The sequence below is a fragment of the Rhynchophorus ferrugineus genome, unplaced genomic scaffold (assembly GCF_030347505.1).
Source record: "Rhynchophorus ferrugineus isolate W39M unplaced genomic scaffold, kcgeb_rfMv2 rfM8, whole genome shotgun sequence".
Taxonomy (NCBI): domain Eukaryota; kingdom Metazoa; phylum Arthropoda; class Insecta; order Coleoptera; family Curculionidae; genus Rhynchophorus; species Rhynchophorus ferrugineus.
In genome coordinates this window covers 23,663,019-23,679,565 of record NW_027472587.1, presented here as the reverse complement: position 1 = coordinate 23,679,565, position 16,547 = coordinate 23,663,019, and the positions used below count along the sequence as shown (strand labels likewise).

The following is a 16,547-nucleotide window of genomic DNA, read 5'->3' as shown; positions in this document are numbered from 1 at the left end:
TTGGCAAGACAGTAACAAAAAAGTGTAAAGACAACAAAAATTGATGAAAAAGGATAAAAGTTACAATAGCATTCGATTAGATTTTGTTGGTCATTATATTTACTGATAATTAATTGCAAATGTATTGCTGGTCGAGAAGGATATTCCATCAAAAACTGTTTGGATATGTGGAAAGAATCATTGTCAATCATAACACCTTTGGTTTGGATGAACTCGATAACACATACAGAGGAAGTAATTGATAAATGGTGGACTCGCGAACATGTTTTAGACAAATTAGAAATTAACAGTTTTGTGATTGAATTGTACAGTGAGTCGGAAAGTGAAAGTGATTGAAGGAAACTTTCAGGATATGTGATAATACTGTGTAATACTGGGAATTCCTGAGATAAAATGATGCGAGTGGAAACAACTGAAGTTATGAATATAATTGTAGAATATGGTATTGCAGGGCGTGATTTGTGTGCACAAATATGATTGTAATTATTGAAAATAAAACATGAGCATTATGTTAAAACGTATGAGGAGAGAATGAATATTAACTGTTTTGTAGATATGGTAAATATATTAGATAGAATTCAGTGATTAATTTTATGAAGAACGGTGTACCAAGATAGTAGCAGAAAAAATAAAATGTACAGTGATACCTGTAGATAGACCTTTGTATATAAGATGACTTGACAAGTAAACACACCATCGAAGGAAACAAGAACTAAATATAAAAAGGTAAATATGCTCTCGAATGAAAGTAAAGTACGTTTCTCAGATATAAAATTGTTAATTAGATAGATTAGGCCTCCAGGGGAATACCTCTACATAAAAAAACGCACCTAGAAACTCTACCTCATGGATGGTGTGGAAAAGAGTTCAATGTAAACAAAACAAATCTAATCTACAAACTATTATACATGTGTTCTTAATTATAGTTTTATGTCATTCGACAATATATGTATTAGATGTACTATAATATTAAAATAAATTATATTTGATAACATTTTTGTTTAATTATTTAATTTAGATTAGAATTTTGTTGTATGTCAAACCCTTTAAATATACTAATTATGATACCTCAATGAAATGCGTAAATCTAAAATTAACACTATTAATAACTATTAATTAGTGACATTCATAGGATTCAAATAATTAGCCATGTATTTTTTGAATTTCTGACGACTAAATGGTCCCAAACATGGCTTTTAAGGAATTCAAACAATTACATTACTTTTATTATAAACATTAATTCAGAACAATTAAAACAATTCAGATTTTATTCTTGATATCGAAACGCTGCAAGTTTTCGTCCTGAAAAATTGTTAAACAGAAATAATTGTACTTTGATTCTCCAAATAAATAATGTTTAGTATCAATTTATGTAGTGAAAAAGCTCAGTTGTGGAAGTCAAGCCTGAAGAAAGAAGTTAGTGGGTAAGCCTAAAATATTCTATTTCTTAATTTAAGTCTTACAAATTACAAGGTCTTTTCGAATTTATTCTGGTTTATACTTACTTAAAAAAGATAATTTAACAAAACAAGAGCTATCCATAAAGCGCAAATAAGAAAGTTTAAAAATGAAGTGGATAAAATGATTATAAAAGATTCACTTAGTAGCAAAAAATTCGACTCATTCGACACTCGATTAAAACGTTTCGAATAATGTTGGATATAATTGAGAAAGTGCAGGATAAGATAGATTTACTTTAGATATAGAATATGAGGAAAGCATTAAATGGGTGGATTCGTATATATAATAGCTGATGTAAAAACATTAATGAAAAGGTGTAGGCCGAGCGACAACGCCAGTTCTCGTAATTCGATTAGACTTGATAATGAAAACTCTGGGATAAAACTAGCTTATGATTATCTTGCACCCATTCACAAGTTTCACTATTACCGTTCGTCACTACAATATCCCGCTACACAGGTTATGCGTTCGCTGGATTTTTCAATTACCAATTATAGCATATCATGGGCCCTTATGTAGGCGATATAATAATATTATTTTAATAGTTCATTAGCATATAAACTCATCTTGATTGATCTTGAGGTAATTCAAAACGAATCCGCAGAAAAAAATAGATTTTTAATTGGTGATGCATCGCAAAATTTAAATTTCCTAGCAGTATTAAATTAAAATACACAGTATTGATCTACACTGATTATGTTTTTGGTTGGCATAAGGATTGACCCAGTTACATACCGCGAATAGGAATTTAAGAATAGTAAAAATGAGATTCTTGAATGGAAAGACTTAGAGAATTTTTGAAATCCCGTGCGGATCTTCTAGATGCGTTAGAACGACCTAAAATTAGCAATCGACCGAATTATGTCGAAAAACTTCGCTATAGCAATCCAACATTGATTTTGGTGGCTTGGTAAGATGTGCATTCTGCAGCAAGGGTGAATGGCCCTTGCTAGTAAGTGTAGTACTTTCATTAAATTATTTGTAAATGATCGTATTAACAAGATTAGGTAATTAAAACTTTGCTTGAATTTAAAAAGGGGCCATTACAGTAAATCATGCATAAATAACCCATATAGTTAATGCAATACTAAACACAATAGTTTGCTTTAAAAAATTGAAAAGATTCAGGAAATGCAGGAACAAAGTATTAGATAAATACCTTATTGATATATAATATATATATATATATATATATATATATATATATATATATATATATATATATATATATTCAATTCCATCACGTATGTATGATTTCCCCGTTCAATTCTGAATTGGCGTTTCGGTTGTATAATATCGAACTCAATGAATACGGATAAGCGTAGTGGGTTGGTTAAAAAACTCTTCGCGACGTTTATAAATAGAAAAATAAATATTAGCGTTGGGAACTATCGACTAAAAATAGCCGAAATAGTCGATGGTTGCCAAAGAGTCGAAAAAGTCCAGTTCTATTTCCAGTCAATTGCACAATTCGACTGTTCTTTCCATTCATGACAACAGATGAACAAATGAAGATGTACGAATTCCTTTCCGTATACATTGTGATGGGGGCAAAGAACGGAGATAATTAGTTGGATCAGTTGATTTCTAATATATTTGAATGGGCAATTGGCACTGTTAATTTAATTAATGTTTTATTTAGGGTATATGGCCATATATATATACATATATATATATATATATATATATATATATATATATATATATATATATATATATATATATATATATATATATATATATATATATATATATATATATATATATATATATATATATATATATATGGCTCGGTGAACGAAGGTAAGATCAAATGAAACAGTGGTTGTTTACATTTTATATACTAATTATATTAGTTATTTATTACATGGTTAACAAAACAAAATAAAAGGATTGCAGCGATATTACCTGGAGACGAGGCTAGGGCAGTCGATGGTGGCAGGTCTAAATTGAACGATAGTCAGACACTGAATGATTTAAAGTGCCCTTTAATAGGATACTGTAAACTAAAGGTAATTTCAGTTTAGTACATGCGCATTTTCATTTATATTAATTAATAATCTGAGTGAAGAAGCGCTCTCGTGGCAAACTCTGCGCAGGCGCATATACCTTGTTTGTTAAAATTTAACTATAATATATTTTTCTTTATGTATCGTTCCACAACGGAGAAATTTAGCCCTGTGAAATTAAAAAACAATCAAACATGTTACAATAGAAAAGGAAATGCTGGGAACTCATTTAATGACTAGTAAATATAGTAATACGAAAATTATCATTCATATTTTATGAAGTATTTTAAATTAAATGCTAATCAAAATGTACATTTTAATAAATGAGTTAATAATTTTACTTACCGAGTAAATAAAAATTGGAGCCATTTATATTAGAAAACTATTAGAAAATTTTAATACAAAACCGAGTGAAAAAGACCATATTTATATAAAAATTATATCGATATTATATATATTAGATGATATGTTTACATCAAATCTATGCACCATATTTACAATTCAATTCTAGGCAAAATTAAAATATCTATAATTCTTCTATAAGGCCTTCCATATATATGTTTAGTGCCATCAATTTTATGGGATCTATTAGAGTTCTAACTTGTCTTGATATATTGAACGTAAACTTTAAATCCTTCCCTGTTGATATTGCATTAACTTCATTAAACCAAAAATACAATCACACCTCATAATAACTTTTAAAATTTGGTCCTAAAAATCATTATGTATTGGACAGTTGAAACACTAAAAATTTATGTGTTTTTTAAAGATATTTAGATTTTAGAGTATTTAATCTATGGAACTACTTAATATAGAATGTAGACAACGTAACATATATATATATACATATATATATATATACATATATATATATATACATATATATATATATACATATATATATATATACATATATATATATATATATATATATATATATATATATATATATATATATATTCAATTTATATAATGTTATCAAAACAACACACCGAACTATTAAAATCGTACATTACAACCAGAGTGTTTAGAGTCAAACAAGAAGAAGCTTACTCTACAATAAAAGAATCTAAATCAGATGTACCACAAGGATGTGTATTGGGACCAATGGGGCTTTATCTACTCTACATTTGTGATATACCACAATTGAAGAATATCACGATGGCTACATTTTGATACTGCGATTCTAGCTGTCGGAGATAATAGTGAAGAAGCCTCACGAAAATTACAACAGGCAAGTGACAATATAAATAATTGGACACATGTTTGAAAATAAGAATTAACGAAAGTAAATCTGTATATGTACAGTTCACCTACAAATAGACCGTACAAGCACCAATAACATTAAATAATAGTTGCATCTTGAATTTCCAGTTGCGAAACTGTATTTGTAGTTTTGAAGTTAGGATGGAAGATATTTATTTTGTTTTAATTTTTTGTATCGCCTCAGCATTATTTGTGATACCAAATATTGTTTCTTTTAATCTAGGATCTAAAAATTTGGATTTCCCGCATATCTTGTTGTCAAACTTTTAGTGATGATTTCTAATTGTAGATAGCAGAAGTTGAACATTCTCTTTCAAAATATTCCCAAACCATATAAAGTTTCGCTGTATGCATCATTCTGCAGAAAATTTATAAAATTATTTTTAAAAAAGTTCTTTGTTACCTGCTTATAAAATAAGTCTTAACCAAGTATTGTCGGGACCATCATTTTTTTTCTTATATTGTTTAATAGCCATGAAAATAATTTGTTAAATATTAAAGCAGAGTTTTCCTACCAGAAAATGTATTTATCAGAAAAATCCAGTTTAAATACGGAATATAGAATATATATAGAATATAGAATAAATTCAAGATATCGCCTCTTTATCGTTAATATATTTCAGGAAATTTAACAATAGCTACTGTAAGAACTTCTTCAAATTGCTTCGTATTGATGCAATTTCTGGAACCTATCGAATCTAAATTTAATTTTCAAGATTTGAGGAAAGAAGTTTTGACAGTCAATAGGCTTGAATGAAAATCGAGGGGGTTAGATCGAACCGAAACAGTCAATCAAAAAAAAATGTTATTGCCAAAAAAACTGTATTTTACTATTTATCATTCACAATTTGATAATTTTTATTATTATAAGTTCTATTACATTAATAATCTTGAAAAATAGCTTTCCAAAATGCTGCTATATTAATGTACAATATATTGTTATTTACAAGCAAGATACAAAAATAATATAAAACCATATACATTATATATAAATCTATGTAAGCATAAATCCGGCACATTAATTTCAAGGTTGCGGCTAGGACGACAGAGCCAGAATGTTAAAAGTCAGTCGAACGTAACTAGTAGAACCGAAAATAGTAACTAAAAGTACACGACTGCAACAGTCGATAGTAAAAAGTAGTAAAATCAGTCGGACCAAAAATAGCGACTGAAACAAGTAAATAGTAGTCAATTACCAAACGTGGATGGTCGTTTTTAGTCGATAGTTCTCAACGCTAATAAATATCAAGATTTCATTGTTCATATTCCTGTTAATAATTGTGAAAAAAAAACATTGGATGTAGTAACAGGAACAGCTTGGAGGCATTTGTTGATAAGACAAGAATCGAATCGGAAATTTGGAAATACATAATAATTTGATAAAATTTTATCCGAATATAAGAAAACTGGAAATTTGAGAAAAATGTGATACCACAGGTGTTGTTAATAGCAATATGTCAAATAATGGGGAATTAAAAGAAAATTTCGCGAAAGAGTCGATAGTCAGAAAACAAGCGACTGAAAATAGTAATTATTATTTTCAGTCAAATGAACGGTTCAACTTTTTTCAATTCGTAATTTCAGACGAAGATACGTACGAACCCTTTCCTGTATAAATTGTGAGAGAGGAAGCACGGAGATAATTGCTTGGAGCAGAAATATTACAATGTGGCCGCATCAACTCTGAGTTTTAGTTCAGTTTGGCTTTGACATACAAGAAAATTCTAATTTAAATAAAATAATTGAACAAAAATGTTTTCTTCTGCTACTATCTGTGTACACCGTTCTTTAAGAAATTAATCATTGAATTCTGTCTAATGCATTTAACATATCTGCAAAATAGTTACTATTCATTCTCTCCTCATACGTTCTAACCTAATGATCATGTTTAATTTTGAACAATTACAATCATATTTGTGCACATAAACCTTTCACGCCCTACAATGCCATTTTCTAAAGTTATATTCAATTAATTATGTGCATACCTTTAGTTATTTTGACAATCAATGTCAATGACAGTCATGTGACATTTCTCATCACTTTGTCTCAGGAATTTCCTTTAGTCACTTTCACTTTCCGACTCACTGTCCAATTCAATCACTAAACTGTTATTTTCTAATCTGTCTGAAACATGTTCACGATTCCACCATTTATCAATTACTTTCTCTGTATGTATTATCGAGTTCATCCAAACCGAATCTGTTATGGTTGATAATGCTTCCTTCCACATATCCAAGCAGAATATCCTTCTCGCCCAGCAATATATGCATTAAAATTGCAATTAATTATTAATAAATATAAAAGCTAATCGAATGCTATTGTTTTAACTTTTACCTTTCTCCATAATTTTTTGTTGTCTTTACACTTTTTTGTTACTGTCTTGCCAAGAGTGCAGATTTTGAAATATTCAAGTTTCATCAAAATACACAAATTCAAATAGTTTATGTTACTTGGTCTTACTTTATGCCTTTAAAAATTGAATTCTTTTTAAGGCAATATCTGGAAGTTCCATTAAAACTTTCCGAGGGTTATCTTTACACCATTTAAACCCTATGGCCTGTAAGAGTGTAGGAAAGGATATCTTACATCCCTCAAAAAGTTGCATGTCCCTAACTCTTTTATGTATACTTTCCAGACAGACAATTTTCTCTAAAATAATTTTATTATATCATATTTATATGGAATAGTTTGTATAAAATAGTTTCTGTACTTACTGATCTTATACATTTCGTATATTTGGTCTCGAATAGAGCCACTATGAAGAAGGTCAAGATTCGTCACTCACTTAATTTGTAGACGGGTTTTCTTATGTGAACCTAAGGAATTATTCTTCATATTGTAAGCGATTTTATTCAGAGTACCCACACTAATATTTAGCGCCGCAGCAACCCGCTAAAAAAGATTTTCAATAAAATTATAGGGACTTATATTATTTAATAACATCAATAATTACCTCTCTAACGGAATTCACCTACAAAAGGGGGCCCCCATTATCTCGTTCTTTTTTGAAACCTATTAAAGCCGCAATCAATTTGTGATCCTGAATATCTATTATTTTCGGCATTTTCAAACAAACTGATATGATATATTACGGAGCAACTTAAAATTTATCGGAATAATCAAAGGGCTAAAATAATGTTTGCTCGTTTATAACCTGTAGTAGTTATAACTAATATTTTGAATAATTTAGTGTATGTACATGTGACAACCGGACGGCGACCAGCTGTAAGGTGTATGTAAAATTCTTGAACACAATAATGACAAGAAGTTTTAACTCGTACCTATAAATTATTGTGACTGTATAATTAACTGTAGTTTTCAGATATACTATAATGTTAAAATAAATTATATTTGACAACATATTTGTTCAATTATTTTATTTAGATTAGATTTTTTTGTATATCAAAGCCAAACTGAACTAAAACTCAGAGCTGATGCGGCAACATTGTAATGTTTCGACGTCACGAATATCCATTACGCATTACTAAAAAAACTTTGAATAGACTATATGTGTTTATATTTTCCAACGGTAGTATAAACGAGACGGAGATGTATATATTCCTTCACGTGCTAACTATAAAAAAGAAAAGGAAAAAATGAATTGCTGAATACTATTGACATGCAATTAATAAATTCATTTTAAACGAGGTAGAATTATTTTTATATTTGAATATTCTGTGGATCTGTAAAAATGAATGGAATTTTTCTATGGAATGGAATAATACCCCACAAATATTTTATCGCATTTTAATATGTTAATTGCTATTTTGAAATAATATACTACAATAAATACAGACAATACAATAGAACTTAAAGAAAACCTAAAAACAATAACCATAAATACTAAATAAAAATTAAATATATACCTAATCATAGAAAAAACCTGATTCAGGACATAATTAAAAATTATCGCACAATAACTACTAGAGCTTTTTTTAATATAGTAAATGCATTATTTATTATTGAACGGAAATATTTTTTAAGAAAAATCAAGAGAGTAATCGAAATTTTACCTATTGTTGCCATAAAAACATTCAAAAGTATCTTATTATTTATCATTTACAATTTTAATCTTTTTAACCTATTACACTAACAATCTTTAAAAATATCGTTCCAATATGCTGTTATATTAATATACATTATATTGTTATTTACAAGCAAACTACCAACAAAATCATAAAACTATATATATATATATATATATATATATATATATATATATATATATATATATATATATATATATATATATATATATATATATATATATATATAGTTTTTACGACTAAAGCAGTGGATGGTAAATAGTAGTAAAATCAGTCGAACCAAAAATAACAACTGAAAGAGTCGTTAGTAAAAAGTAGTCATTTACTAAATAGTCGATAGTCGATTTCAATCGATAGTTTTCAAAACTAGTTAAAATGTACCGTTAAAACGCTAAGTTTATTCAGGGATTCATAAAAGTTATTAATGGTCTATATTCGAATGAAATATACCCTTTAAATAAACTGAAAATATTTAGGAAATTAGAAAATTTTTTTATTATGATTCAAGTAAAGGACATTTTATGAACCGGTTTTTCTAAAAAGAAACAAAGAAAACAAACAAACAAAAAAATTTAGTTATTATATTATAGTTTATAGGGAGATGTTACACTGCAATAATCGAAATATATTATATGGTAGAACGGACGAGTTATGATCCAATAAAAGATCGTTTTCATTCATTTCTATTGATTTTGATCAATTTTTATTAAAAAAAAAATGTTCTGGTTATAAGGCATTAATAAGAATTACGGGTTTGATATTAGGATCTAAATATTTGATTTTCTAAATATACAATTTATATAACATTATAGTACATCTAATGCATATATTATCGAATAATTTAAACTACAATTATACAGACATAATAGTTTATAGGTTATAGTTATTTTATTATATATACATTCAACTCTTTTCCATACCACCCATGACGTATAGTCAAGCTTAGCGAGTTTTTTAAGTAGTAGTATCTCCTGGATGCCTAATGCACCTAACTAACAATTGTATATCCAAGTAATGTATTTTACTTTCATAAAAGAGCACATTTACCTTTTAGGCTTAGTTATTGTTTCCTTCGGCACAGTGTTTTCGTGTAAAGTCATTTTGATATCACTGTATTGTCACTGTATCTTCTGTTACTACCTCTGTACAACATTCTTGGTAAACTGAAATCTCCTTAATACATTTACCATATCTACAAGACAGTACTCATCCTCACCGCATACATTCTAAACTAATGCTCATATATATAATAACTCTGAAAAATTACACACATATCTCTGCACACAAATCGTTCACACTTTAATATACAACTTCCTACAGTTATCGTATATTAATTATCTTCAGTTGTTTACTCTTATTGCCCCGTCTTGGTAATTGTCGGCATATAATCATATTTTACCGCATTGTTTTAATAAACATCAAATCGCCGCTTATTATTACTCTGGTTTAAAATGCTAAAATCGTTACTCAGAGTCAAAAACTGATTGCGTCTATAATCAGTTATTTCGAACAGAAACGAGATAATGGAGGCCTCCTCTATGTATGCGAGAGGTAAGCATTTTTACTATTAAATATTAATTGCTGAGCATTTTCATAAAAATATTTTTACATTTTATTGAAAATATTTTTGGCGTGTTGCAGCTGCACTAAATATTAGTACTTATCTCAAAAAATAAAATTATATAATAAATAAAAATAAAAATTAAATAAATTGCCAAGTATAGCCAGTAGTTGCCAGAGTACAGCAAGCTAATCATTTCTCAAAATAAATTGCGATAAATGGCGTTGCTCTGATTTATTGTTGGGCATTTATTTGTTTAATTATTAAATGGTTTTATACAGATTTAAATAATTTTATATAGTTTATGAAGAATGCATTTTAATAATATTTAAAATTTCAGCATTTTAACAGGATTACAAATATGGAGTGTCAAAGGTAAGTTTAGTTTCAGTTTTTAAAAATAGGACAAATTAATTAAATGACTTAAATTTTTCAGTGAAAGTAAATTAATATATCAAGTTTGTAATAAGACATACTGAGCAGCAAGAGAATGAGCTTGCTACACAGCTGAAGCCGAAGACAAAAAGAATCATCTCCCATCTATGTCCTCAACTTAATGATTTTAGTACCCATACTGAATTTTGGGAGCATCTTTGTCAGATTCATAATATAGGTGTTGAACTAAAATCTAATCCATATTTTAAAAATGTGGAATACTTTAAAATTTAGAAATCACAGGACGATAAAGAAAAATATATTATTTCAAGAATTCTTTAGAAAGCAATAGTAGAGATTTAATATAAAGCGGTATACGGAGCAATTGTCAAGATACTAATTTCGATCGATTAATATCTTACCAAAGAATGGTGTGTAATAGTTTAGAATATACATGAGCATTTGAATAAAATATGTGAGAAGAGAAATAATACTAACTATTTTGCAGATATAGCAAATGCATTAAGGTGAATGCAGTAACTAAATTTCGTTTTATCAAGAAAGATGTATACAAGTAGAAATTGAACCAAGTATGAAGAAATACAGTGATATCAAAATGACTTTACAAGGAAACACAACAAACATGTGCTCTCTAATGAAAGTAAAATACATTACTTGGATATACAATTGCTAATAAAGTGTACTAGGCCTCCAGGGGATAGCACTACATAAAAAACGCGCTTAGAACTCTAACATATAGATGGTGTCGAAAAGAGCTCAATGGAAATATAATAAAACACAACTCAAACTATTATAACTTTCTAATCAAATGTAGCCTTAAGTTCTTTGATGACATATGTATTAGATGTACTATAACGTTAAAATAAATTATGTTTGGTAACAGTATATTTGTTGTAAGTCAAAGTCAAAATGAACTAAAACTCAACGTCATTTGAGGACAACAATGTAGAATAAGTACATAGTTTTATTGACGGAACGCTATAGTTTCTTTGTGATCTAGACATCTAAGAAAATCTTCATTTTTATTATTTTTTATTGTATGAAATGTAAAAAAACTATTGTCAATTGCTGGAGTCATATCTTTCCGGAAGAAAATAGAGTATCTCATGAAAAGGCGCTCTCGACATTTAAAACTATCTCGGCTGGAGTTCCACAAGGTAGTGTCTTAGGACCTCTCCTATATCTGCTCTACACTGCTGACATTCCAACAACAAAAGAAACACTACTTGGAACCTTTGCTAAGCACACAATTATTATGGAAAATGACATATCTCTGCCTAGGACAGTTGAAAAAGTACAACTGGCAGTCAACAAGTGGCAACTTAATAACTGCAAATCTGTCCACGTTAATTTTGCATTGCGGCGAAATAATAAAAACTTATCACTTAATGGATGCCCGATTCCTCAAGCAGAATCAGCTAAATACCTTGGAATCGATCTCGATGGTAGGTTAAATTTGAAACATCATGTTAGACAAAAAGCAAAACACATTAGAACCAAAATAAAACAACTATACTGGTTAGTCGGAAGATACTCTCAACCTGATCTAAAATCAAAGAGGTTGATTTATAAGACAACTATAAAGCCAATTTGGACCTATGGGGTGCAAATATGGTGTTGCACTAAAAATTCAAATAAACTAGTCATTCAACGCTGTCAAAACAAGTTTCTTCGTCTGATTACCAATGCCTATCGCTACGTAACCAAAGAAGAATTGCACGATGACCTGGAAATTAAATGGATTTGCTAATATATCCAAGATTTCGCCTTGAAACACGAAAGATCATACTAACGTGGAATCAATACAACTGCTAGACAGCGCGCAGGCTGTTAGAAGGTTGAAGCGAACTAAACCATACGAACTCATATAAAGTGTATATCTGTAGTGTAAACTGTAGCTATAAATTATTATAATTTTTTAATTGAGGAACACATATTGATGTATTTTGTCGCCCTCGTCGTGCTTGTCAATTAATCCAAGTACAAATGAAATGTAATAAATTAATTTATATTTAAGTTTGTACTAAGCGTATCTAATAAAGATGTTATACTAAAAAAAATATTCTGAAAGAAATATTAACTTTCGTTTGTTTTTAACGTTAATTTGCATAGAAGACACAAGTTTACAACTAATATTTTTAAAATTTTGTTTCAGATGAAAATTTTGATCTCTAGAATGTACACAAATTACCGACCTACATGAAGACACATAACGACACATGGCAGCTGGTATCTTCATTGCGCGATTAAAAGAAACTTTTGAAAATTTGTTTATTAATGCTTAACGAAAATTTTTAATTGGCTAAAAAATCATAAAAATTAATGGAAATAATAGGAAAATAAAGTAATATAGAATGAAAGAAAACAAGTCTGCAATGAAGATATTTATTCCTAGTTTTCGAAATTTGTCTAAATCTTTATAGTCATTGGACGTAACTAATTGTCTTAAGAACTGCAGTATTCTCTATTTAAAAGTAACCATATAATAAAAGAAAAACAAAAAGATAATTTTTAGATATATATTAAATTATATTAATGCACACAAATAGATTATATAACATATCAGATATAAGTCCCAGATAGTTCCTTGTTTTTGATCAGTATGGCGTGTAATATCCTCGTCTGCAAGACATAAAAATGAATAAATAATTTCTTTTAAAAAAGATATTGTAAATGAAAAATAGAACCAACACAAACTAGAATAGGAAATTCACTCAAACAAGTCATCAGAAAAATCAAGTTTTCATTTTCTTCAATCAACATTTTTTTTAAAATGATATTTTCCTCTAAATATTGGAAGGACAGTGTCCAGCAAGATATATGAATCTAATAATGTAATACCTGGGTTTAGCTAAAAAGAACACCGTTTGTTTAAATATTTGTATATTTTATTATAGACAGATGGATAACTATTTTTCTTTTAAAAATATGTAGATTATTTTAGTAAAACTAAAATATAATAATGTTGTTTTATATTATTAAACAAGCCCTATGCATTTTGTAATGTTGTGAATTATGTTCTCTCATATTATATATAAAATATAACAAACAGTTCTGTTGCTTCTACTTTTCAAAATATAGATATAACTCACCTTGGTCGACGCGTTGATTTATATCCACCATAAAATGAACCTCTACTAATACCCCTCGTGCCTCTAAACGCATATCCACCTCTGCCCCTCGGAGGTCGGTTTGTGCTCGATATTCCAGGTCGGTTGGTTCGTTTGGCCATTACCTAACATATGTCAGATAGTAAGGTCGTTTGTCAAGTTAATTTAAAATTTTCAAGTAGGCATACCTTAATTGATCGCCCCCGGAACAATGACTCGTCCATAGCCATCGCTGTTTGGACAGAATCCAGATCAGCGAATTCAATATAGGCAAACCCTTTAGGATGCCCATTATATTTATTGCATAAAATCGCCACTCTTTTGATCGAACCGCATCCATGAAAATGTTGTTCCAGTTGCTCAGCGGTAGCACCATAATCTACATTTCCAACGTAAATACTACGCTTATCTACCTCCATTTTTTCTTCCAATGACTTAAAACCACTTGCTAAAAATATAATAATGTAAACTATTATTAAGTTTTATAGGTATAATACTACTGATATAGCCAAATGATTTTACAAGCACTGTAAGACAGAATATTGAAGTTCTTTTAACAATGTTTCTATTTATAACAGTCCAATATTTATCAAAATTATTAAGAAGAATTAATGTTGTGGAATGGATTCCTGGATTATATATTTAAAATATATTCTCTAGCTCTTAATTTCGATATTCAGGCATTTATATATGCTCTAATACAATATACAAACTAATACAAGTAAACACTTACTTAAACCAGGTGAACTCCACATATTCATTTGCTTGTCTACTTCATTTTGTAATTGTTTCAATTTTTCCGATTCCTCTTCCATCTCTTTTACTCTTTCTTTTATTGCATCTAATTCAGGATCGTCAGTACCAATCGCATCTCCATCAGTGTCATTGATCAATGTTTCATCAAACGAATCTAATTGATCTTCGGCCATTTCTTCAAGAACTGGATTTCCACTAACCGAATTCTGATTTTCAGTCATATTCTGTAACTGTAAGGAAAGGGTGGTATTCCTCGATAACTTTTACATATCCTAATTTAAAATGACCGCATCGATTATATGATTACTTACTTGATATCAAACTGTTTTTGTTTTAAGTTACCGGTAAAATGTGTACTATTTCACGCACGTTTACAAAAATGACCGATTAACACTACTAACAGGTCTTACAACAGTTAAAGACAGAAAAACCCCAATCTGAAACCAGAGATTATAAGAATTGTTATTCTCATTTATATTCTGCGTTCTTCCAAATCGAGACATGTACTGAAGGAAAATCGTACTAGAAAGTTTTTTTATTTGACTGGGTTTAATTGTTATATTTGTTAATAATAGCTGTAAATGGTATACGAAATATACTTTTTTATAGTAATACAACATAATAAAAGGAATTTGAGGAAATATTGTTATGGATAAGGCCATAAACCTAATTGCCTATACCTAAATATCAGAAGTACATAAATTTGAGTATAATTGTTAATGGGTAATAATGATGGTTGTACCCTAAACCTATTTATTTAGTAACTACTTTTTGAGTAAAAATTCCGCTATAATCGATATGCAATATATTTTATCATCCGATACGAATAGAGATATCATAAATGAATATTACTAATTTATTTGTAACCAGTATTAATTATTTTAAATTAAATTTTATAATATAATAAAATTTTTACTATAAGATATGTTTGGTGGTTATTTTAATTTTTTTATTATTTAAAAAGGTTTTTCAAAAGTTGACATCTACTTTTTTTATTAATCTCCTAAAACATCAACAATCTGCCCGTGGGCAACAACTATTATTATATATTTCAGTTATATAATATAACTATCCTGGCATGTAGAAGACCACTTCAAGTAAGTGCACAACTATAACCTACATCTGTAGATGTACAACTCTTTCAACTAATTTTATTCTAGATACTATTCTAGCTTATTTTAAAGTCTATCCCAACATATTCTAAAAACTATTCTAGCTAATTCTAGATATTATTAAATCTCACTCTATGTGTCTATTAATGAGTTCGTATGGTAGTTTGCGTTTGAGCCTACGCACTTCACTGTCGACGTGTAGATTTAACTGATTGGCGAGTGCATTGGGATACACTAATAGTCTTTCAGAGTACTTTGCACTAACACTCCAAATCATACTCATTATGGGTTCTATGGGGATATTGCGCTGAATCAGTTTGTTGGAAACGTAATGTGGGGCATCGACGATGACTTGCAACACTTTATTCTGAAATCTCTCGAGGATATCTATGTTAGATTTGCTAGTAGTACCCCACAGTTCAATACGATAGGTCCAAATGTGTCTCAGTATTGACTTATACAGCCAAGCCTTGTTATCTAATGATAATTTAGATTTACAGTAGATATATTTGGTTTAGTTTAACCCCAAGCTGTTTGCGTTTTGTCACTATGTTTTTTCCATGTCAAACGTCAATCGAAGTTATTATTCAATTTTACAAGAGTGAATGTCACATGGGTAGATTTGGTCTCATTTGCTTTGATACGCCACGTATTCAACCACAATTCGACTTTGTTAAGATGAAGTTGAAGGTTTTTTGTAGCTCATATTGGATCGTTGATGGTCTGGAATAATATCTCTCTCGGTCTCTCCTCTGCGATTATTTTGAGTTTCTTAATGTATAGTATTTCGAAGTATTGTTTGTTTTACTTCCTTAACAGTAAATTTCTCA

At 29.1% G+C, this 16,547-nt stretch overlaps 2 protein-coding genes and 1 long non-coding RNA gene across 3 annotated transcripts in view; all 3 read right to left on the bottom strand.

Annotated features, from left to right (window-relative positions):
* The window catches only part of eEF2 (eukaryotic translation elongation factor 2), a 171,230-nt gene that overhangs the window by 129,927 nt on the left and 24,756 nt on the right, over positions 1-16,547 (bottom strand). The window lies entirely within an intron of this gene.
* On the bottom strand, positions 7,066-7,583 carry LOC143201518 (uncharacterized). The gene is made up of 2 exons (XR_013006964.1): positions 7,451-7,583; positions 7,066-7,385 (listed from the first exon to the last, which is right to left on the bottom strand). It is a non-coding gene; the product is annotated as an uncharacterized LOC143201518 (long non-coding RNA).
* On the bottom strand, positions 13,294-14,927 carry LOC143200595 (polyadenylate-binding protein 2-like). Its single transcript, XM_076411082.1, has 4 exons — positions 14,583-14,927; positions 14,038-14,297; positions 13,832-13,974; positions 13,294-13,361 (listed from the first exon to the last, which is right to left on the bottom strand). The coding sequence occupies exons 1-4, from the start codon at positions 14,824-14,826 to the stop codon at positions 13,337-13,339; spliced, it is 672 nt and encodes a 223-aa protein (XP_076267197.1). The 5' UTR covers positions 14,827-14,927; the 3' UTR covers positions 13,294-13,336.

Excerpts from the sequence above, each read along its gene's own strand:
- LOC143200595 (XM_076411082.1), bottom strand. The coding sequence starts at position 14,826 with ATGACTGAAAATCAGAATTCGGTTAGTGGAAATCCAGTTCTTGAAGAA. Across the intron at positions 14,298-14,582 it reads GTGGAGTTCACCTGGTTTAA|CAAGTGGTTTTAAGTCATTG; the intron begins GTAAGTGTTTAC and ends TTATATTTTTAG. Across the intron at positions 13,362-13,831 it reads AAATCAACGCGTCGACCAAG|ACGAGGATATTACACGCCAT; the intron begins GTGAGTTATATC and ends TATGTCTTGCAG.